Source organism: Chlorocebus sabaeus, chromosome 22 (assembly GCF_047675955.1).
Source record: "Chlorocebus sabaeus isolate Y175 chromosome 22, mChlSab1.0.hap1, whole genome shotgun sequence".
Taxonomy (NCBI): Eukaryota; Metazoa; Chordata; class Mammalia; order Primates; family Cercopithecidae; genus Chlorocebus; species Chlorocebus sabaeus.
The window spans coordinates 53,668,717-53,691,362 of record NC_132925.1 but is presented as its reverse complement, the minus strand read 5'-3'; the positions used below and the strand labels follow the sequence as shown (position 1 = coordinate 53,691,362).

Below are 22,646 nucleotides of genomic sequence, written 5' to 3'. Positions count from 1 at the left end.
CTATCCACAACTGGTCAGTGACTTTATATAGGAGGAAAAGGGTATAGGTGGGGGTCCCTTGACTATTTATGAACCTTAGATTCTTCTTCCTCAAAATAATGGGAGTTGGAGCAGGTGATTCCTTGGAGGGCCTTTGAATTCTTGCTTTCTTAGATTTCAGGGGAGGGAGGTTGGGGAAGCCCTCCTGGAGGGAGGGGTTAAGGCCCAGGGGCACTGGGCCTTGAAGGATGAATACTAGGTTGCTTTTACTTGAGATTAAATCTCCCTGGGACATCAAATTTCATGAAATGAGAAGAGGCATTCAGTAAATCCTTTCTGATTGACTGGATCGAGTGAGGGAATGATGAAGAAACCAGGGATTCTTGACATATGTTGGCTCATACCATTTCCTCCAGTCATCACATTTTGATGAGACAGCTGTGGCATTAGCCCCTTTTCACATAAAGTAAAACAGTCTCAGCTGCATTACTGCCCCAAGGTCACCATGGATGATCCATTCCTTTAGTCCTTCTATTCCACTAGAGCCCTTCAGCCAGACAACTAAATGCTACTGATGGGCCTCAGACAGGGAAGTGGAAAAAAGAAAAGATTTGGGAACAAGGGTAGAGGAGACAGTTTGATAGGGAGTGTTGGTTGGGAATGGGAGAGAGAAGGTCTCCTTCCCCATAAACTTTTCCTCCTGTTCTAATTAGTCCAAACCTCTTAACTGTTTGTAAAATATTGATTTTCTCCAATGCCCTTTGACGCATGTTTACTTGGAGCGGCTACATGAAAATGCCTAGTTGCACATCCTGAATGTTTTTCAGGATTCAGCTTTCATGGAGGTTAATTTTCTTCTATTTCTTGTCTGTTTCCACTGTAGAGAATTGTGTGGAGTTCCAGAAACTGAATGTGAGCAACTACAGCCATGTGTCTCTGCAGAATGCCACCTCCCCCGTCATGGAGTTTTGGGAGTAAGTGGAGAAGAACTTGTCTCCCTTGGCCTGTGGGGGCTCTGTCCTGGTTCTGCTCACTTGGTCTTGCCCGTATTCCTGGAAAAAGCCTGATCCTTCATTCCAGCCTGGCACTTCCTGGCTTCTGTGAGCATTCGACGGCTTCGGAAGCAAGAGTGCACATCTTCAGAGGTTTCCCAAAGGGGCAGCTGAGAGAAATGTTCTCTTGTTCTTTGATAACATGTCAGCGTGCATAGTTGCTTATTAGGGCAGGAAGTGCTTAGTGAAAGGATAGACAGTTTAAAAATTCATTTTGAGCAAAAGAAGAGATGCAGCCTGTTTGCAATAAGCTAAGTCAAGAGTGTATTTAGCCTGGAAAGCGTAAATCTCTAGGGGGGATGGATTAGCTTTCTTTCAGTAGCCGAATTGTCATATGGAAAGAAAGGAGATCAACTTTAATGGATAGAGATTATAAAGAAGCAGGTTTTAAATGTGCATAGGGAAGAGCTTGGTCTCACAGCATTGCATTGTCTGGAAGTACTTCAGAAGGTTGTGAGCACCCGTCCCTGGAAATTGACCAGTATAGGGTTGCCAATCATTGTTGAGGGTGTGTCTGAATCCACTGAAATTGTAAGTAGTACTTGTGTGGATGGGCATTTTCCCAGAAATTGGCCGAGTTTTATCAGAGTTCCAAAGGATCTGTGACCCTCACAGGTCTGCCGAGTGTGGCTGTGTACACTGCACACTGAATAACCCAAGGGGTCATAATTTGCAGTATGAAATATACATTCCAGAATTGTGTGGTGCCCGACCTGTATAACCATACGCAGTGGCCCTGACTTGCAAGTTTGTTATAAAGGTAGAAGGATCCCTTGCCCCAGGTATTGGAGAGAAGTTTCCTGTATGGGTCAAAGGCTGGACTAAATGCTTTCTGAAGCCTTGCAATCTAAAAAGTCCTGGCTTCATTGAAGAAACCTCCATTACTCTGATGATGATTAATAGTAGTGTATGTGTGTGTGGTGGGGCAGTGATTTATGAGTGATTTTTATTCTTTTCCCAGATACCATTCATCTCCTGCCCTCTCTAGAGGTCATTATGCTGAATTTAGATTTACCACTCTCATGTACATCTTTATAATGGCGTATATATATCCCAAATAGCACCTAGGTATTTCTTGCATATTTTTCAAATTTTATGTTACTAGTATCTATTACTTACATTTTCTATAACTTTATTTCTTTTCTCAATATTGGTTCTTAGATTTATCCATATTGGCACATGTAGCTTTGGTTCTTTCATTTTTCTACCAGAGTATTTCATTGTATGAATGGCCTATATTGTATTTATCCAGGTCCTCTGATGGGCATTTAGACTATTGCCCATTTCTCACTATTATTAAGTACACTGAGTAAAAATGTCTAGTCTGTTCTTCCTTGAGTGGAATTGCTGGGTTGTGGCATGCATGCGTTGTCAGTTTTATCATATTATGTAAAATTGCTTTCAAAAGAAATTAATCTAGGCCAGGCATGGAGGCTCACATCTGTAATCCCAGCACTTTGGGAGGCCTAGGTGGGCGGATTACCTGAGGTCAGGAGTTTGAGGCCAGCCTGGTCAACATGGTGAAACCCTGTCTTTGTTAAAAATACAAAAATTAGCTGGGTGTGGTGGTTCATGCCTGTAATCCCATCTACTCAGGAGGCTGAGGCAGGAGAATCGCTTGAATATGGAAGGTGAAGGTTGCAGTGAGCTGAGATCACGCCACTGCACTCTAGCCTGGGCGACAGAGCGAGACTCTGTCTCAAAAAAAAGAAAAAAAAAAAAAAAATTAATCTAATACACTCCAAACAAGGGTTTGTGAGAATTTCTATAGCTTCACATTTTGGACAGCACTTGGTCTGTTCAGTTTTTGTTTTGCCAGTGTAATGGGCATTAAATGATATCTTAATTCACATTTCTGTGATTACTTGTGAGGTTAAGCACCCTTTTATGTTTTGTTTTGTTGTCTGTTTTTTGCTATTTGATTTCTGTACCTGTGAACTTCAGGTTTATATTATTTTCTATTTGGATTGTTTGTCTTTTCTTACAGATAGAAATTGTTGATACATTCTAGATATTATCTTTTCCCAGTGTGTGGCTTTTCTTTGTTATTTACGGTATACCGAAGTTTCCATTTTACTGAAGTCGAATTTGTCAATTTTTCTTCTGGGTTTGCGCAGTTGGTGTCTTATTTAAGATATATTTCCCTACCCCAAAGTTGAAAAAATTTTCCATAGTTTCTTCTAAGAGTTTTACAGTTTGTTTTTTTTTTTCACATTTAGGAGTATAATCCATCTGGAATTTTATGTTTTTAATGTTGTTTTAGGTAGAAATCCAGGTTTTAATGTATAAATAACCTATTTTCCCAGCAGGAGTTACTGATCATTCATTCTTTTCTGATTTGTAGTGCCATCTTCTACACATAATTTCCTTTAATCACAAGTCTGTGTTTGGGCTCTCTGTTCTGTTTCATTGGTCTCTTTGTCTCTGTGCCCATACCACACCTATAGTTTTTTTGTAAGCCTTGAGCCTGTAAGGCAAGTCTCTCACTTGTTCTTTTCCAAAATTGTTTTAGTCTTCTAAATGAATGTCAGAATCAGTTTGTTGAATTAAACAAGAACAGCAATTTAAAAAAAAACTCTGTGAGAGTTTTGATTAAAAGTCTATTGAACTCATGGGTTAATTTGAGAAAATTTGACATCTTTATGATCCAACCTCTCTGTCTATGGACATGGTATAGCTAGTTCTCCATTTGTTTATATCTTTTAAAGTGCTTTATAGAGTAGTGCTACTTAAATGTGGTCTACAGAGTAGCAGTATTTTAATCACCTGGTTACCTACCCCAGGCCTACTGAATCATAGTCTCAAATCCATTAGATTTGTACTTGAAAGGAGACTTCTGTGCTGGGTGGGCCTTTGTGGTCTTTCCCAGTCTCATTGGGCTGAGGTTTCCTGGAAGAATGTCAGAGACTTGTATTGGACCTGCACATTTGGGGGTCTGCAGAACAGTTTCTGTGCTCCTTTAGAGAATTCACCCTGAAACTCCAGACTGGACAAGGTCTCTGTGTTAGTTACTGTTGTTTTTGCACCATTCATTTCCTTTGTAACATATATGGAAAACCTTAATTAAATCATTATTTGTATAACGTATTTGTTCGTTGTCTGTATTCCCCAATAGGCAGTCATGAAGCGGCACCTTGTCTGGTTATACTCATCATTGCCAGGCTATGGAAGGTCCTCTGTGAATATTTATAGACTAGATGGACGGATGAGGAAGGCAGACAGGCAGGCAATATGTCCTAGAAAATACTATATGAGAAGAGTCAAAGTGGGCTCTGGCAAGAACACATGCTGTCATTAAGCCTCTCACCCAACAGCATTGATTAATTCCAGGACCCCTTTGCAATATCCATATTATCCATTTATTTGGACACCAAGGGCAGGCAAGGGCAGTTTGTCTGCATCCTCATCAGTATGGACCATCCTGCCAGCTACTTGGTTACTCAAGATGAAAGTTCATTAGAAAATGAACCCATGGTTCTAGTTTTCTATTCAGATTGCATCTCTGTCTGTATCATCCATGCAGTGTTGAATCCTGTATCCTAAAAGTACTCAAATACTAGTGGGACACACACCTCTTCATACAATTATGCTTTTGTCAGACACCTCTAATTCTTCTTTACTCCTGAGCTGAGATTGGAATATAGAGATTGTGTGAGATGTTCATATCATCCTATGAAAAGCTTTTGAGCCACCTGAGTTTGAGAAGGGATGAAAGCTGTGTCATTCAGTGAGAATATCCAATTACCTTTGCTGAACCCAAATTCCCAAACTTATTTTCCTATGGACTAAATTAGAATCCCTTCTCTCTCTCTGACCCTGCCCCAGTGTACTCCACCCCCTGAATGCTCGCATTCCGCTAAATGCAGTCTGGGAAACATTTTGCTAGGAATAAATTCTTCCTTAAATTCAGCCAAAAGTTGATTTCTGGGGCTTTGACATAGCATACCTAATTCCTTTTATGTGTGACAGCACTCTTCAAGTATTGGATCAAGCTTCCTCAAAAACATTTCTTCATCTCTCTTTGTTGTTTCCTTGTGTGTCTGGTTTCATGGGATCCTGTTGTCCTTTTCATACTGCCTCCAACTCTAGGGACTTCAGTGAGGGCCACATTGTTCAAAGTAGACTGCCTAGGCTGTCTGTTATTATAGTTCATTCATTTGACAAACATCTGAGCTCCTGGTACACATAAGACACGGTGTCTTATTTAAGGGAAGCAAAGATGGAAGATGAGGTTCTAGTATCTGGAAGCAGAGGTGAGACAAGCCCACAGATTGCCTTAAAATCATTTACAGGGCACTACTTCTCTGCCTGCATCTGGCCATGGCTTTGCCTTGGCCATGGGCACCTGGCCTGCCCACCCCGCATCTTGAAGTGTCAATTCCCTTTTCAGATGTAATTAAATTTGCTGGCTTAGTCCACAAGAGAAGCTCAGGCCCTAGATCGGTCCTGGATTCTGACTCTTATGGGGGGTCCTACAGGGCCAGGGCTGCTTGTCTTCCTAATGTCAGGCTTCAAAATTAGGCCACCCTCGTTTCCCTTAGTAACCCATTATGCATCTGGCATCCGTGCATTTATCTAAATGTGTCTGCAGTTCTAAATTTTGAGCCTGTACCCTCTGGTGGGATTGAATGCAATTTAGTGCGTAACCAATATTGTGGCATCAGATGGACATTGATTCATCTTCACTTCCCTTTCTCAAGCCTCCAAGTCCTGTTAGTCCAGGGTTGGGGGAGCAACTCCATTCTTGCTATGTATACAACCAAAATTGTTTTTGCGCGGCGTCCATTCAGCAAGCACATGTTGAGCACATATTGTGTGCTGGGCCCAAATTAAGCTCTAAGGGTATTCAGTTCTATTTATTCAGAAGGATAAGGCCTTATTTTTCTGGTTTATCTTCACTGGAGGAGTTTTGTTTTTAGTGTTTATTTTTGAGTCACGTGGATGTTTTAACTGATTTTCTTTGGACATGAGATTTGGGATCAGAGGAACTAGAGTGACGGTTGGTTCTTTCTGTGGGACTGGGGTGACTCCCTGCCTCTTTCCCAGGCCTGTCTTCCCCTCTGCACATTACTCTCCTCCACACTGGCCTTCTTTCTGTCCTCCTTTCTGTATATTCAGATATATGGGCCTTGTCCCAGGGTCAGTCTCTTGGCTTTTGCTTTTCCTTTTGCTAGAAGATTTCTCATCAGATCCTGTATGTCTGGCTCCTTCTTACCATTGAGTCTTAATTCAAATGTCAATGTCGTATGGGGAGCCTTCCTTGACCATGCCCATGGAATCTGCACCCCAGTCCCTCTCAACCCCATCACGCTTTCTTAATGCCCTATCACTCTTTCTTAATAGTTCTTATATTATCTGAAATCCTTGTATATTTATTTGATTATTCTCTTTCTCCATCAGAATTTAAGTTCCATGCTGGCAAGGACGATATCTGTTTTGTTCATTATTGTCTTGCCAGCACATTCTAGGTGCTCAATAAATATTTGTTGAAATGAATGAATGGAAGAGTGAATAAATGAATGTTTCTTACCCCCTTGGATCTCAGTGTCCACATCTGTAAATTGGAAATGATGATAACACCTACCTGAACACCCACCTGCAAGGCTGAGATGAAGATTGAATGAATGAGACTTCTCCTGTAGGAAGCCCAGCCCATCTTAAGCTCTTTGGAAAGGTTTTAATATGTAAATAGATTTTTGCAATTGGTTCTCCCATATGTGAAATGGGGTTAACTCTGTTCCTTGCCTTACCAACCTCTCCAGGCTGCTGTGAGGATTAAATGAGAAAACACATTCTGAGAACTTTGATGGGTCATAAGTGGGGTGCCTGTGTTAGTTCTGGCTACTGGAGGCACAGGGTCCCTTCCAGCCCCATCTCTACAGGTACAGAGTCATGGTTGGGCCCAAGCTGCCAAGGCCTGTGCACAGTTGGTCTGTTTGCCTACAGTAGCCTTCCTGCCTCCTGATTCAGCATCAGAAGTGCCCTTCGGACCCTTTCCTAGGTCAGCACTGCATGCTGTGTGGCAACATCCTGTTCTGCTAGTTTGGATTACCTGGCCCCACCATACCCCCAACACATCACCCCATAGCTAAAGTGCAGATTTTAGTGGCAAGTTCTAGAGCCCAGTTTAAGCAGCTGCCCCTTCCACCTGTCAGGTATGTGACCCTGATTAACCTGTAGAGCCTCTGTCTGCTCCTCTGAAAACGGGATGACATATGGTAAACGTACCCACCCCGCTGTCAAGAGCATGGAATGAGATGATGCTTACAAAACTCCTAGCATGTGGTAAGTGCTAATAAATAGTAGCTGTTTTTACACAGGAGACTTTATCCAGATCTCTACAAGTCTGTGTGGATTCTTTTTAAGATTCTTTAGAGAAGGCTCATCAAGCAAGGCCTTGTTTTCCCCTCACAGTAGGCATGGTGAGCTTTCTCAGTGCATTTTTTCTTCACTTAATTGTTCTTTTGACATTTTTCTAATTGTTCTTTTGACATTTTTCTAAGTAAATACTGAGTGCTGGACATCTTATAAGTAGCCAGAAAGATGAGGAGGACACTGGCTCTCCCTGAAGAAGCACATAGCCTGGCAGGGGGAGCTGGGAAGTAGGGAAAAAAAAAAAAGAGTTTTTTAATTACGAGGTAACAGATATATCTGTAGGAGGCTTGCAGAGTGAGGCTGGGGAAACCTGGATACCTGGACTTTGGGGAAGGCTACATGGAGTTGGTGATACTTTAGCTGGGTTTTGCAGGATGAATAGAAGTTCATGTGGTTGGCTATGGAGTGAGTAAGTGACATAGCAGGTGGAGAAAATAAAAAAAGCAAGAGTGCAGAGATCTGAAGTTGTGTGTTGCAGCTTATGGATTTTACCCACAATGCTACTGCATTTAGATCCTAGGGGCTAAGGGTAGACTTTACTGAAGAGCAGGCAGGGGCCAGAGCATCTATGCACTTACAGGTCTTTATTGAGCACCTACTATATGTCAGGTCTCATTGCAGGTTCTGGAATGCAACATGAACAAAGCAAAAACTCATCCTTACGGATCTGAGAGCACCAACAACCAAATAAGCAGAAAATATTGGATTAAGCTGAGATCAGTTTCCTGAAGAAAAAGTCAGCAGGGTTAGAGGGCAGGAAGTGTCCGAGGGTCAGCGAGGGCTTCTCTGAGGAGGTGGCATGTCAGTCAGGGAACTGAGAGAAGTGAGGGAGCAAGCTGTGTGGAGGTCCCAGGAGCTACAGGACCGAGGGAGCAGCGGGGTGGTGACCCCATAGTGGGAGGCTGTTTGGGGAATGGCAAGGCAGTCAAAGAGCCTGGAGAAGAGCATGAAGGGCCTCTGTACACTTCTAAAGGGTTTGCAGTGATTCTGTGGGATGCCTGCAAATGTTCTATTCCTAGAGTTGTGTAATCAGGCCTGAGGATAAGGCAGCCTCCCCAGGCTGCAGGTGGAGGCCATGGATGTGGTCCAGGTGCAGGAACCTAAGGCTCCTTCCTGCGGAGGTGGAAGCTGGGTGGTGGTGCCCTGCACTGTTGGAAAAGACAGGGTAGAAGCAGTCTTACCATGCTTGTCCATAGAATACACTGAAGGGAGTAAGAGAATGGTCTCTCTGATATATTAATTCCTCCATAGCCTCCCACTTGCTGTGAGGTCTTCTGACCTCATGCGTCCTCAGTGAACTTGTTCTGATGCAGGCAGATGGGCAGCTCTTAATCTGCCTGAACTCTCAAGGCCCCATTTTTTTTTTTTTTCTAAACAACAGCAACAGAAGCCAATTTAGCAATAACCTGCAGCACTGGGGCTGCACATAAGTTTTGTCCCCAAATCCTACTTCTAAAGTTTATTCGTGATATGACCTCACTAGTTACATAGAACCTGAGCATGTCCTTAGCAGCACTGTATATGATAGTTAAAAAGGACATGTAAAATGTTCTTAAATATGATACCAATTAGATAAAATTATACAACTGCTAAAAAAGAATTAGGCAGAAAATGTGTTGACACAGAGAAGCTAACAGTAAGTGAAAAAGGTGAGTTGTAGAATGTTGTGTATGATATCGTATGTAATACATGTGTTGTATACGCCTTTATAACCATAAACCATGTCTGGAAGTATACATAAGAAACTATTAACAGATTACCCAGGAGTGGGACTTGGGGGCAAGTGAGGTTATAGAGAGAGACTTACTTTTTGCTTTGTACTTTTTTAACTAGAAACAAAATTAGGAACATGATTTCATAATTTAAAAAATAGGAGCCACAGGGTTAGTGAATAAGCTGTTATTTATCATAATGAACCCTCCTGTTTGTGTAACAAATCCCATTTACAGTAGTTTGTAGGCAGACATTGTGAAGAAACCAGTAGTTCGTTCTTTCTCCTATATGTGCCTACAGGCCCACAGAGATATCTAGCCCTGAAAAGTAAAATGAAGCTTGCTTTCTGAATGCTTCATCATTTACTGTTTCCTTCCAGTGAATGGAAGATTTTAACACAAAGGGAGTTTGTAGGCAGACGTTGAGAAGAAGCTAGTAGAAGCTTCCACCTTGTTAATCTTTATGTATTTATTTGTTTAGTTACCATTTGTCTTGATATTAGTTCATTTAATTTTTTAAATGAACTAATGCCTATAATGCAGGTAGAAGAAAAAAAATTCAATTTTACCATTAACTAAACATAATTTCGGAAACGCTGAGGGATTTCCCAGAACCCAAAACCAGCTTCTTGGCTCCTAGTGGCCCCAAGCAGCCCTGGTGCCCCAAACCCACCAACCAGCTGCCCCACAGAGGATCTCTTCTCTCAAGGAGAGGGCCGTTGTTACTCCTCCCCACACCAGGGAGGCGCTGGGGATCCTTGGTTAGGGTTCGGGGGAACAGGAAGAGGTCCCATTGAGGACACATACCAGACTTGTGCTGAGTGGGGGCTTGCACCACATGCAGTACTCTCAGGAGATTCACCAATTCACCAAAGCAAAGCCAGATCAACACTTTGTTGCCCTAACAGGGTGTTGTGACCTTCTTATTCTAATTGTTGAATATTTAACTGATGGTAAAAATGGTGATTATTGGCCGGGCGCAGTGGCTGATGCCTGTAATCCCAGCACTTTGGGAGGCCGAGGCAGGCAGATCACGAGGTCAGGAGATCGAGACCATCCTGGCTAACATGATGAAACCCCGTCTCTACTAAAAATACAAAATATTAGCCAGGTGTGGTGGTAGTGGGCGCCTGTAGTCCCAGCTACTCAGGAGGCTGAGGCAGGAGAATGGCGTGAACCTGGGAGGTGGAGCTTGCAGTGGGCTGAGATCGTGCCACTGCACTCCAGCCTGGGCAACAGAGCAAGACTCCATCTCACAAAAAAAAAAGGTGATTATTGTTGTAAGCAGTGAAAACACAATAGACATATAAATGGTATACGTTTGCATGTCAGATTAAATATAACCTATAAATGTGTCTCCCCTAGCCCTTTTCCCTAAGAGAGAACTCTGTTCACGATTGAGTCTCCTCCTGCCCATATTTCCCTGTACTCTTGGTACCACTCCTCTTACTCTCCTTTTTGCCCTGTCTGTCAAAGCATACAAGTTCCCAGGTTCAGAAATTTAATTCTCCTCTTCCGTCGGTTCCCTTTCATAGAAACAGGTTTTCCAGTGGACATTTGATTTCTTTAGTGCAAAAGTGATCTGTGTCCTTTTTTGTAGAAAATGTAGGAAGTAGGTTTAAGTAAAGGAAGAAAATACAGCATACAACAGGATTTGGGTTTCCAAGCTGCTGAAGTAGGGAGGGGCATGCCAAGTCTGCAATTCCACTCCCTTGTCCCAGCCAGACCCACCCTGGTGGCCATCCCTGAAGCAAGAGCCAGGACCCATATCTGCCAGGCACCAAGAAGCACTTCTCCACTGCCAATTAAGTTGTTGTTTTTTTGTTTTTTGTTTTTTTGTTTTCTTGAAACAGAGTTTCGCTCTTGTCGCCCAGCCTGGAGTGCAATGGTACGATCTCAGCTCACTGCAACCTCCACCTCCTGGGTTCAACCAATTCTCCCACCTCAACCTCCCACGTAGCTGGGGTTACAGGCACTCGCCACCACACCTAGCTATGTTTGTATTTTTAGTAGAGTTGGGGTTTCACCATGTTGGCCAGGCTGGTCTCAAACTCCTGACGTCAGATAATCCACCCACTTTGGCCTCCCAAAGTGCTGGGATTACAGGCATGAGGCACCAAGCCTGGCCCACTGCCAATTAAGTGTAAGGGGTGGAGGCCTGAGGGAGAACCCAAGGTCTATTTGCCTTAAACCATCAATGCCAGGGATGGCCTTTTGCCCAGAACACCTCCCCAGAAGGACCAATTAATGCTTCTAGTGATGACACCATCCGAATACTATACTGAAAGCCCTTCAGCCGAGGATCAAGGATCTGCTTGTATGCACAGTTGTTGAAACGCTATTTAAAAGTGCTGTGCTGTGGTGTGGTGTGGGGACCTAGAGACTTGGGCTTTGGTGCCAGAAAGCAAGAATTTGAATCCTGCTGCTTCCACTTGTTGCTTAAATCTCTCTGCAATTCACTGTCTTTGTCTGCAAAATGGGAATAATTGTTGTTATAGCACTACTAGTAGTAATTGGGCTTAATAAATACTGAATAGCTGTGGTCGCCTGTTATTATTAGTTCTTGATCATTACAGTAAACATATTTGTGTATAAAATTAGCCAGATGGGTATTTGTATTTTTCACACTAGATGTCTTACAGTATAGAACAGGAAGCAGCAACTTACTGAACTGCAAGAGTTTTTTTTGAGGTTCTTTCTACATCCTGATGGGTGCAGTAGAGAAAAGGAAGTCACATTTGGTTACTAAGCACCTACTGTATACCCTGGCCCTGCACAGGGCCCTCTAAGCACATGACCTCATTTAACCCATCCACCCAGGTTATAAATGATGTGGTATCAGTATCTGAGTTCTCATCTCACACGGGGGATTCTGAGGACGTGAGATACTAAGGGACCTGACCAAAATGCCTCTCATGGTGGGCCAGAGCCCGAGCTGGTCTGAAACCCAGCCACCTGCATCTCTCCGCCGTTCCAGGCTTCTTCCTGTGTGTGAAATATGGTCAGCTGCCTGCGTTATCCCAGGTGCAGAGTTGGACTGCTGTATGCTGCCTCTCTGCAGCCCCATGGACTCAGGCTCTGGAAAGAAGTTTTTTTTTTGTTTTGTTTTTTTGTTTTTTGTTTTTCAGCAGATGGGGAATATATTTGATAGGAAAAGGGAGGAAGGGATGAAGGAAGAAACTCATGAGGAATGGCTTAACAGAAGCCTTCAGCATCCAGCAGCAACAATGTAAGCCCCGTGGGTTGGGTACTTCCTGGGTGTCAGAGGGTTTCTTTAGGAAGTGGCTTTAGAGTCAGGACCCGTCCTGACTCTAATTTGCTGTGGTGATGAGTTGTCAACTGATGCTGGCCTCTAGTGTGTGACATGTGGCCCTCCAGCCAGTGGCACAAGGCACTGATGAGTGAATGATTTAATTCAGGGTCAGGAGCAGAATAACTTGACTAGGTTGTTTTTAATAAAACGATGAGGAAGTATATAAAACTCTCCACGGTCACACATGCACTCCCAAACACACACATCCCTTGCTTGTGCTTTGCACTCTTCTCACTAAGGGGCAGATGGAAGACATGCAGGATCGGGGAGAAGCACCAGAGCTGGGGCAACGTGACCTTTTCATTTAGGAATTGGGACCCTGAGCAGGTAATGCCGAAGCTCAAGTTTCCTCCTCTGTAGAATGGGTGTAAATAGACAGCACTTAAAAGTGCAGTTGGCATGAAGTGAGCTGTAGACAGTGTGACATTGCTGGTCAGCGGTAACTCCTCACAATCCAGTCCCCTTCCACAGACCTCCCATCCTCACTTTCATTTTAGAGCTGAGGTGGATGAAGTGACATTCCAAAAACAGGTGACCACCTGTGGTCTCCCAGTGGGATGCACCCAGACTGGGACCAGACATCCACTCCCCGCTCTGACCTCCTTGTGCAGGGCTGCTCCTGATGCTCTCATGCCTATCCTGGCCACCACCCATCCAGTGCACACAGTGGCTTCTTGCAATCCTTAATGCAGACCACTTCGGAGGGGCCAGGGCACAGGTGGGCCAGCTTTGAGCTTCTGGCTGCTCCTGAATGCAGATTTGCTTCCCCTTGGGCACGTGTGGGGAACCTGTGGGGCAGCCGTGACCTGGGTGGCATTTTTGAGCTCCTTGAGTCCTGGGAGGAGGAATAAGGGGCAGGAATCTGAGGACCCGGACCCCAGCCGTGGGGTGGGGGAGGCCCTTCCTGCCACGTAGGATCCACGTTCTGCAAGTGAGAATGGCTGCGTTATAACCCGTGGTGGATTCCTCACAGCTGCAGCAGCTCCTCCATCTCTCACCTTCCCCTTATGCACTCTGCCTCCTGACCTTCAGGACCTCTGCTCACTTCTCCCTGTAAGGCCTAAGTTTTGAGGCATTTCCCTGGGTTCCTGCTCCTCTGGAAAGTCCCCACTTCTAGATTCACTCTCCTCCCTGCACTCCCTCCTGCTGCCCTCAGTCTCGCCCTCCAGCCACAGAGGGGCAGCACAGGCATTAAACTTGGGATCAAGGAACAGGTTCAAGACCAGGCTCTGCTACCTACCGGTTTTGTGATCTTGGACAAGGTAGCTATTTCTGTGGAGCCTGAGTTTCCTCTGAACAATGGGTGTGCAAGATAACACACAAAAGTGCCTGACACGCCTTCCCAAGTGTGTGTTCTCCAGGATGTTAGGAAGTATTGCTTTGGAAAAGCAGAAACAGGGATGGGAGAGGGCAGCCCTTCCTTCTTAACTTTTTAGAAAGTTTATTGTAGTTTACATGCCATAAAATGCACTCCTCTTAAGTGTACAGTTTTGAGTAAATTTACCAAGTGTGAAGCCCTCACCACGATACAAGTTTAGAGTGTTTCTATCCCCCGAATAAGAGCTCTCTGCCCATTCACCATTAATCTCCATTCCCACTTCCAAGCAACACTCAGCTATTTTTTTTTTAATCTCTGTGAATTTGCCTTGTTCAGACATTGCATACAAATGGAACCATACAACTTGTGGTCTTTTGTGATTGGTTTCTTTCGTGTAGCATAACACTTTCAAGGTTTATCTATGTTGTAGCATGAATCAGTACTTCATTCCTTTTTGTAGCTATATAAAATACTGTTGCATGGAGAGACCATATTTTGTGTATCCATTTATCAGTTGATGAACATTTGGATTGTTTCTACCTTGGGCTATTACGAAAAATGCTGCCATGAACATTTGTGTACAAATTTTTGTTTGAACATATGTTTATTCTCTTGGGCTTATATCAGGAGTGAAATTGCTGGGTTTTGTGTTCAACTTTTTAAGAAAACGCCAAACTGCTTTCCAAAGTGGCTGAACTATTTTGCATTCCCACCAGTAATATATCAGGGTTCCATTTCTTCACATCTTCACCAACATTTGTTGTTGTCTGACTTTTTGATTATAGCTCTCCTAGTAGGTGTGAAGTGGTATATCTTGTGGTTTTAATTTTCATTTCAATGAGGAACACTTCTCAATAAATTTGAGAAACATTGAGTTAGATAAAGCTATGCAAATGTTGTTTCAGGACTTCTCAGAGCCTTTAATATTCTGCTAAGCAATGAACATCTCTAAGAAACTCTAGCGTGCAGTAGTTTCTCAAATGAGAGCCCAGCCTGACCTGGGAACTCAGGACATTGGAGGATTAGTGTTCTTTGGGAAGCATTAGCCTAGGACAGGGGTCAGCAAACTACTGGCCAAATCTCAGCTGCTGCCTGTTTTTGTAAATAAAGTTTTATTGGAAGAAAGCCACACCCATTCATTTACAAATGACCTGTGGTTGCTTTCACCCTGCAGGAATAGAGAATAGTTCGGACAGAGACTGTATGCCTTGCCCTTTACAGAAAAAGCTTGCTGAGCTCTGGCCTAGAAGTCCCTGGTACACAGTGAGGTGCTCATTTGCTTAGTGTGAATGGCAGAAGGGGCTGGTCCTGGGGTTGGGGTGGGGACCAAGGAAGCACTTGTGAGGCTTAGTGTTATTTGAGCTGGTGCTTGAAGGATGGTTAGAATATAGATAGCTGGGGAGAATTGGGAAGGATGTTCCCAGCTGAGGGAATCACGGGAGTGAATGCTGCAATGTGAGGAAGTGCAGGATGTTTGGGGACTGATGGAGTCTGGTGTGTGGACAAAGAGTAGGATTTTGCAGGGACAGAGGGAATTGGAGAGGTAGCTCCAGACCCCTTAGGCCTATGTCGGTCCCTGATTGCACTCCCTGGCTCCCCAGGGTCCTGGCTCCACTGACACCCATAATCACACACTTCCCCACCTTTCCCAAGACAGGGCAGTGATTCTGAGCTCTGCCTCTGACATTGAACCGATATGGCTTCAAGATCTGTCCCCACTTTCTGGGCATGTCACCTGCCTGAGCCACACTTTCCTTATCTGTAGAGTGGGAATAATAGCTGTCCTCACCTGAGAAGATGCAGAGAAGGTCAGATCAGATTTTACACATGGCATGACGAGCAGGTGCGAATTGCAAGCTGTAACTATCCTTGTTGATACCTTTATACCCCTAGACAGTAAGTTCCCTAAGGTGGAACAGCCTGCTTATTCATCACTGTAGCGTGGACTGAATGAGTGTGTGATGCAGAGGCCTGAAATTCCTGCAGAGGAGGCCTGGCTGAGTCCCTGGCTTGGTTTAGGGGCCCCTGCTGTGGACTCTGTCGGAGTCCCCCGTGAATGTGGAGAGTGCAGGGGACTGTACTTCTTTCTTCCTGGAGAAGTGAGAGCAGACTCCCCAAGGCAGCAGCCAGCTCCCCTGCGGGGGCCAGGAAAGCACATTTGTTTTGGTGATGGGCCTTTTTTGGTTTGTGTGTTTGTTGCTTTGGGAGACCAGCAGGGCTATTTATAGCTCAGCCCCTCAGCGCCAGCTTTTAGGGCGGTCTCCAGGGCCCTGGCAGCACTTTCCTCGGTGGCAGGTTAAAGAAAGGTGATCTGTTTGCCGGCTCCGTGCACAACATAAAGATGAGGCCACCCCAGGCTGGGCTGGGAGCTGTTCCCACGTGGCCCTCCTGGGTGCCAGGCTGGAGGGAGTTCTGCTCCAGCTCTGCTCTCTGGGCAAAGCAGCCCTTGTGCTGGGAGCCGGAAGCTTCAGGTGGGAGGCTGTTTCCTTCTCTCCAGACTCAGCAGCTGTGTGTATGTGAGCTGCCCAGAGGGAACAGACATGGGATTCCAGCCACTGTCCTTTGACCATCAGGCACAGGAGAAGCCCTGAGTGAGAGACACCCTCTCAACCTTGGGCTCACTTTCTGGTGTAGCCAGAAATTCTTGGCATCAGAAAAACTTGGTTTCAACTCTCAGTCTGGGGCAGGGCATGGTTGGCTCACACTTGTCATCCCAGTACTTTGGGAAGTCAGGATAGGAGGATCACTTGAGGTCAGGAGTTCAAGACAAGCCTGGCCAATATGGTGAAATCCTGTCTTTATTAAAAATACAAAAATTAGCCAGGCATGGTGGCAGGCATCTGTAGTCCTAGCTACTCAGGAGGCTGAGGCAGGAGAATCACTTGAACCCGGGTGGTGGACGTTGCAGTGAGCCAAGATTGTACCACTGCACTCCAGCCTGGGCTATAGAGTGAGACTCTGTCTCAAAAAAAAAAAAAAAAAAAAAAGACTCAATTTGGGCAAGTTGCTTCACCTCCCTGAGCTTCCTCATCCATGAAATGGATATAATCATGCCCCAGCAGTGGTGTTGCCATGAAGACTGAATGAAGCGAGATGGGGGAGGGTGTCAGGTGGTGCTGAGCACAGTACTCACCACTGCCATCTCCTCCCAGTTCCGCTCCTTCCTCCAAGTCTCTTAACAAGGAAGGATGTAGTTTGCTTTTGAGCCACCCTCTTAGCTTCCCCCACTCCTTCCCTCTTGTTGAGTAGAAAGGACATCTCCATGCCTGGCTGGCCTAACACCTCCACCTATGGATTTTCTGCCTTCCACCATCATAAGGGCCTTCACTTCTTCTCCTCCTCTCTTATCCCCTGTTCCCTCCTGTTTCTGAAATTTCTCCCTCCTTCCATATCTTTCTGGTGAACTAGCCCAGTTATACCAACCTGAAAGCAAAACAAATGTGGATCAAACAACCCTTGTACCCTGTGGCCCCTTTAGCTGCTGCCACCTCTTCCTAACTCATCGGAGCTAAACTTCCTGAAGGAGCCACGTGGCTCAGGGTCTCACCTCTCATCTGCCCCCGACCCAGTCTACTCTAAGATCAAACAGTGGCTCTCCGGGCCTCCCCACTCCTGGTCCCAAGTCCTGCAGGCATTGCCCTCTCACCAGGCTGGCCTGCAGCCTTTGCAGGTCAGCTACTTGCCTACTGGAGATGCCCCTTCCTCTGCCTTGAGGATACCCCCTCCTTGGGTTGCTCCCCTGACTTTCTGCCCACTCCTTCCCTGCTTCTCCAAGGGCTACTCCCTTCCTTTTGCTGCCTTAAGATGTTGGGGTTCTGGGGGCTTGGTTGTAGGCCCCATCTTCCCCCTTCTCCAGGTCTCCCGGGATACTCTGAAGGCTGAGGGCTCAGGTATGAATTCCCTGTCTGCATGTCGTTTCTGGGTGGCATTCAGAGACCCAGTAGCCTCTGGGCATTGCAGCAACCTGAGTGTCTTGCCAACAGCTCCACATCATCTTATCTAAAAGAATAATTGGCCATCATCTCTTCCTCTGTTCCAAGCACCACTTCACTCCTGCTCAGCCTAAAGACCCACCCTACCCATCCAAGGATCCGTGGCATGAACCTGGTGTCCGCCTAGCCCTGGCTCTTTCCTGCCGCTGGCTGCCCCAGGCAGTCACCTTGTTCCTCTGCTGCTCTCCAGCCACCCATTCCTCTCTAGGACTATTTCCTTCCCTATTGCTTGCTCAAACGGAGGCAGACTCCTCTGCCCCACCCTGACCGTTCATTCTTCCCATGGCAGCCACAGTGTTCTAAAACGCACATCTGATGGGGTCTCACCCTGTTGAACACTTCCCTAGGCTTCTGTCACCCACAGGAAGAAGCCCTGGCCCCTCAGCAAGGCTCACAGTCTAGCCCCTGCTCCCCCCGTGGCCGCCTCCTCACCCTACTTCTCACCCAGCCCAAGCTGCACTCACCTAGCCCACCGTACCCTTCTTTGGCCTTGTGTTCTTCCCAGCCTCCTGGATTTTGCCCTTGGGGGCCTTTCTCCTGCATATGCCCCCTCTTCTTTGCTAACTTTCCTCCTACCCTTCAGGACCGCCAAACCTCCACTCTGATACTGATCCCCACAAGGGTCTCCTGCTGTGCCTGGGAGCTTCCCCCACCTTTCTCTGTGCCCATCCTCTCCATGTGCTGCTGTTTCCTTATCTGCTTTTTCCACTAGACCACGGGCTCTTTAAAGACCCCCAGGCTTAGCTCCGTGTCTGGCACACCGATGATGCTTTCGTAAGTATTGTTTAAATAAATTACTGAATGCGTGAATGCCATGTTCCGTACACTCCTCTCTCGTAGTACACAAAGACATGTAAGACAGCCTTGGGGTGTGCATTTACTGTAGCTTTAATTTGTTAAGAAAGGAAAGTGGTGGGTGATGCTAGGGTTATGGAGGAATCAAAGCTGAAAGTGTGGGCTCTGGAGCCAAGATCCCGGGGCTCAAATCCAAGCTCTGTTTCTTGCTGAGGATGTGAGTTTGGGCAAGTTACTTCGCCTCTCTACACCTCAGGTTCGCTGTCTTTGAAATGGTGATGATAACTGTGCTCATCTCAAGGACTGTGGGGGAGGGTTAGATGCATTCATGCTTGAAAAGCCATTGAAGGTAGGTATCATTATTCCCATTTTACAGATGAGGAAGCTGAGACTCAGAGAGGTGATGCCGCTTCCCCGAGGTGGAGCAGCTGGTAAGGAGAGGGCTGGGATTTGAGCAGCTTCTGGGTGGAAAGCTCCAGATATACTACTCTACTATGGCCTGAAAAGGGTGCTTCGTGAAGAATCTGCTGTAGGGCCTGGCGCATAGTAGGTACACACTAAATATTACTCATGTAAACGGATCCCTCTGCAGAGACCCATCTAGGCTTTAGCATTTCCCGCTCCCTTAACAGTGTCGGGGGAGGTCTGTCTCTGGGTCCTTTTTGGCCAGGGTGTTGGCAGCAAACTCTTCCTTATTCAGACCTTTCTTCTGTCCCAGCGTTTCATGGGGGAGGGTCATTAAGAAAGCTTTTTCCCAGGAAGAGCTGTGCCTTCTCCAAGTCTCCGGAGTTGAGTGCCCCAGCCCCCATCCTCTCAAAGGCTGCCCTTGTGGGTTTCAAAACAACCCCACTGCCCTACAGGCTGAGAACCTGGCCCCTGAGCTCCCTCTCCTTTAGAAACCAAAGGTCCATTCCTAGTTGAAGTCAGCGTTGGTAAAACCTGAGGAAAATAGTTTGAGGATGTTTTCAAACAGTGTCTGGTAAAACAAAAGAGCAATTCATCCTCTGTAGCTTTTAGTAATCTGCTTCCCATTCTGGGAATTAGATTGTTCAATTAAGCGAGAGGGTGCCGGAGCAGGCTGCATGACTCAAAAGTTTGCAGCATCCACATTGTGGAAGAGAGGGGATCTGAGCCAGCTTGTGCCTGGCGGGCCTGCCCCGCTTTCTCCCTCTGTCCCCATGCGGGTTCCAGTTTTCAGGTCCCAGGTTCCGAAAACAACTACTTCAACAAGTAGGCATGTGTGTGTGTGCGTGTATATGTGTGTGTGTGTGTACATGCATGTGTGCGTGTGCATACGCGTGCATACACCCCGGTTCAGTAGGGACCTCGTGTGTTCCTCCAGTGACAAGCTCAGCATCTCGAGTGGGCTGGTGCAGAGTACACCTGGGCTGTTTCTGTCAGCAGCAGCCCCGATTCCTTCCAGCTCTGGGTTGTCCCTTGTAGTTCACCAGCTGATGGGGATTGGGGATGCTTTGGGTGGCCGTGTGTAAGGCAGGGTAAGCCCACACAGCTCTTAATCTGGGCAAAGGAGAGCCAGTAGGTACCTGAAATTCCTGCAGCATTTTGGGAGCCAGTGTGTTTCTCTGGGGAGAAAGTCCATCCCTTCGGTAACTTCTCAAGGGATCCATGACTTCCTCCCTCAAACCCCTCTCCTCCTCCCTCCAAAATAAATAAGTTTAAAAATGATTCGGGTGGCATTTGGAGATCACTTCTTCATTACCAAGAAACTCTACTTCTGTGGTGCTCAAGCCTTACTGTGTATGAGAACTCCTAGGGGAAATCACAAAGTGCAGCTCCCTGGGAGCCACTTTGCAAAGGTTGGGACCCAGTGGGTCTGGTGGGGGTGCAGAAAGGTTTGTATTTCTGGCAAACCTTTGGAATCACGGATCATGCCTAGGGATCATGCTCGGGGACATGCTACTCTGTTATACTCATAGATTCTCTTAAAGGCCTCATTTAATAAGGCCTGTAGTTTTAAAATGAATTAAAGCCAGAGACTGCTAAGACATAAGAAGCAAATAAAGTAACAATTGTTATTATAATTAAATGGCTGCCAACTGGGACCTTTTTTTGGTCCACCTTATTCTAGTAGAGAGCAAGGGCCGTATGATGCTTATCTTTTTTATCCTAGGGTCTGACATAGTGCCTGGCACCTAGTAGGTGCTCAGTAAATGTGTATTGTATTTCAGTGGATGTTCCCACTTCTCCTGGCTAAGGATATGAAAGCTGATTTCCTTTTGAGTAAATCTATGACTGCACACAGTCTGATTTTGTTTGGGGGCCTGCCTGATTTCTCTGGCGGGGCTGGGGCTGGAGGGAGCCTGTAGACCAGTGCTAATTGGTGTCATTGAGTAATTAATGCAGAATCAGGCCCTGAGCGGATTCCCAGGGAGACAGACACTGAGGGTGGCTTTCATGCTTGGTGGGATGGGAGCTCCTTTCTCAAAGGACGTTCCCAGAGTGCCGAGGCGACTGGCATGGTCTGGTGGGGGTTGGTTTGGCAGCCGGAATGGGATTCGTGGAGCAAGCTTGGAGAGGGGGTTTGTGTTGGTGCCATAGTTCTGCACAATATGGAGCGTGGCGAGTTTGACTTTAAAGGAACACAAACCCCAGGCATGGGCTCTGAGAGCCAGGCCTGCGTCAGCTCTGAAGAATTGATGGGTTCTGAGGGAAGTGAGCCTGGTGGCATTAGCTTAGCTCACCCAGAGTCCTCCCTGTCCTGTGGCCTGGGCCCTCTGGGAAGCCTCTACCCTTTGGCATGATAGTCAAGGCTCCCCCTGGTACCACCTCTGCTTACCTTTCCTGCTGTTTCCTTCTGATCCCTGCACCCCAGCTTGCTGTTCCCAAAGCACACCATCCTCTACTTCTGGTCATGCCATTCCTTCCACCTAAAACCATCTCCACTTCCTTCTTCTTCTGACCAAATTCCACTTACCTTTCACAATTTGGGTCACATATCACTTCTTTCAGGAAGCTCTCCCTGACCCGCTCTAGCAGTCAGGATATGTTGGGTTATGCTGCAGTAACAAATGTCCCCAAAGAGCTCAGCAGCTTCAAGCAACAAAGTTATTTCCTGCTCAGACTATGTCTCTGACACAGTAGCAGGTGGTCACTCAGGAACTCAGGTTTTTCAAGGCTCTGTCTTGACACATGCTTCTGTAATGACAGCAGAGTTAGGGAGAAGAGATGATGGAGAACCATACCCCCAGTCTCTGGAAGCTTCTATCTGCAATGGCACGTGTTTTATTGTTGGTCAAACAATGGTCAAAGCAAGTCCTATGGCCCCCCTCAAGTTTGTCAGGGCAGGATGTAGGGGCTCCCTTCAGGGAGGAATATAGGATGTTTATGGCTGGTAATATGATCTCCTGGGAACCCCAAGGTAGGCTGGATGCATCCTCCATCGGAGCCCTTTCCATGCTGTTCTTGTACTACATTTGCAGACTTGCCTATCTTTTCCCCCAGAGAGTGAATCCATGATCCAAGGTCCAGAGGGCTGCGTCTTGTTCCTCTCGGAGGCCCCATGTCCTCCCCAGAGGAGACATTTGGCCCATGGTGGACATGGGTGAATGAGCACATGGGCCAATCCCTGCTCCTCTGCAGCACTAGCTTTGCTGAAGATGGGCCAGCCCCAGCCCCAGCCCCAGCCCCAGTGACTCTCCACCCTACCTTCTGCAGGCGCCGGGTCTTGGCCATCTCCGATGGGATCGAGCACATCGGGAACCTTCGCTGGGAGCTGGCCTTGTGTCTCCTGGCAGCCTGGACCATCTGTTACTTCTGTATCTGGAAGGGGACCAAGTCTACAGGAAAGGTAAGAGGTCAATCTTCAAGCAGCTAATTGTGGCAGGGGAAAGCACGAGCTCACAGATGAGCCAGAGAATAATGGGGAGTTCATGTTGCAGAGGCTAGCACTTAAGTTGGGAGGTGGGAGGAACACTGGACCAGAGTGAGCTCTACCCACCCTCAGCACTTATTGGCCGCCCACCTTAGGACAGTTCAATTTTACCTTCTGAGCCTCAGTTTGCGCGTCTATGAAATAATAAAGCCTTGCCCTGTCTGTCTTATTGAGTTGAGAGTTATACAAGGTAAGGGGGTTAAAGTGCTTTGAAAATT

At 46.3% G+C, this 22,646-nt stretch overlaps 1 protein-coding gene across 1 annotated transcript in view; it reads left to right on the top strand.

Moving 5' to 3' along the window:
- SLC6A11 (solute carrier family 6 member 11) overlaps positions 1-22,646 on the top strand; it is a 122,988-nt gene that overhangs the window by 6,390 nt on the left and 93,952 nt on the right. The window contains exons 4-5 of the mRNA XM_007985233.3: positions 863-953; positions 22,212-22,344. Of these exons, the coding sequence (XP_007983424.2) occupies positions 863-953; positions 22,212-22,344 (224 nt within the window). The remainder of the gene's footprint in view (positions 1-862; positions 954-22,211; positions 22,345-22,646) is intronic.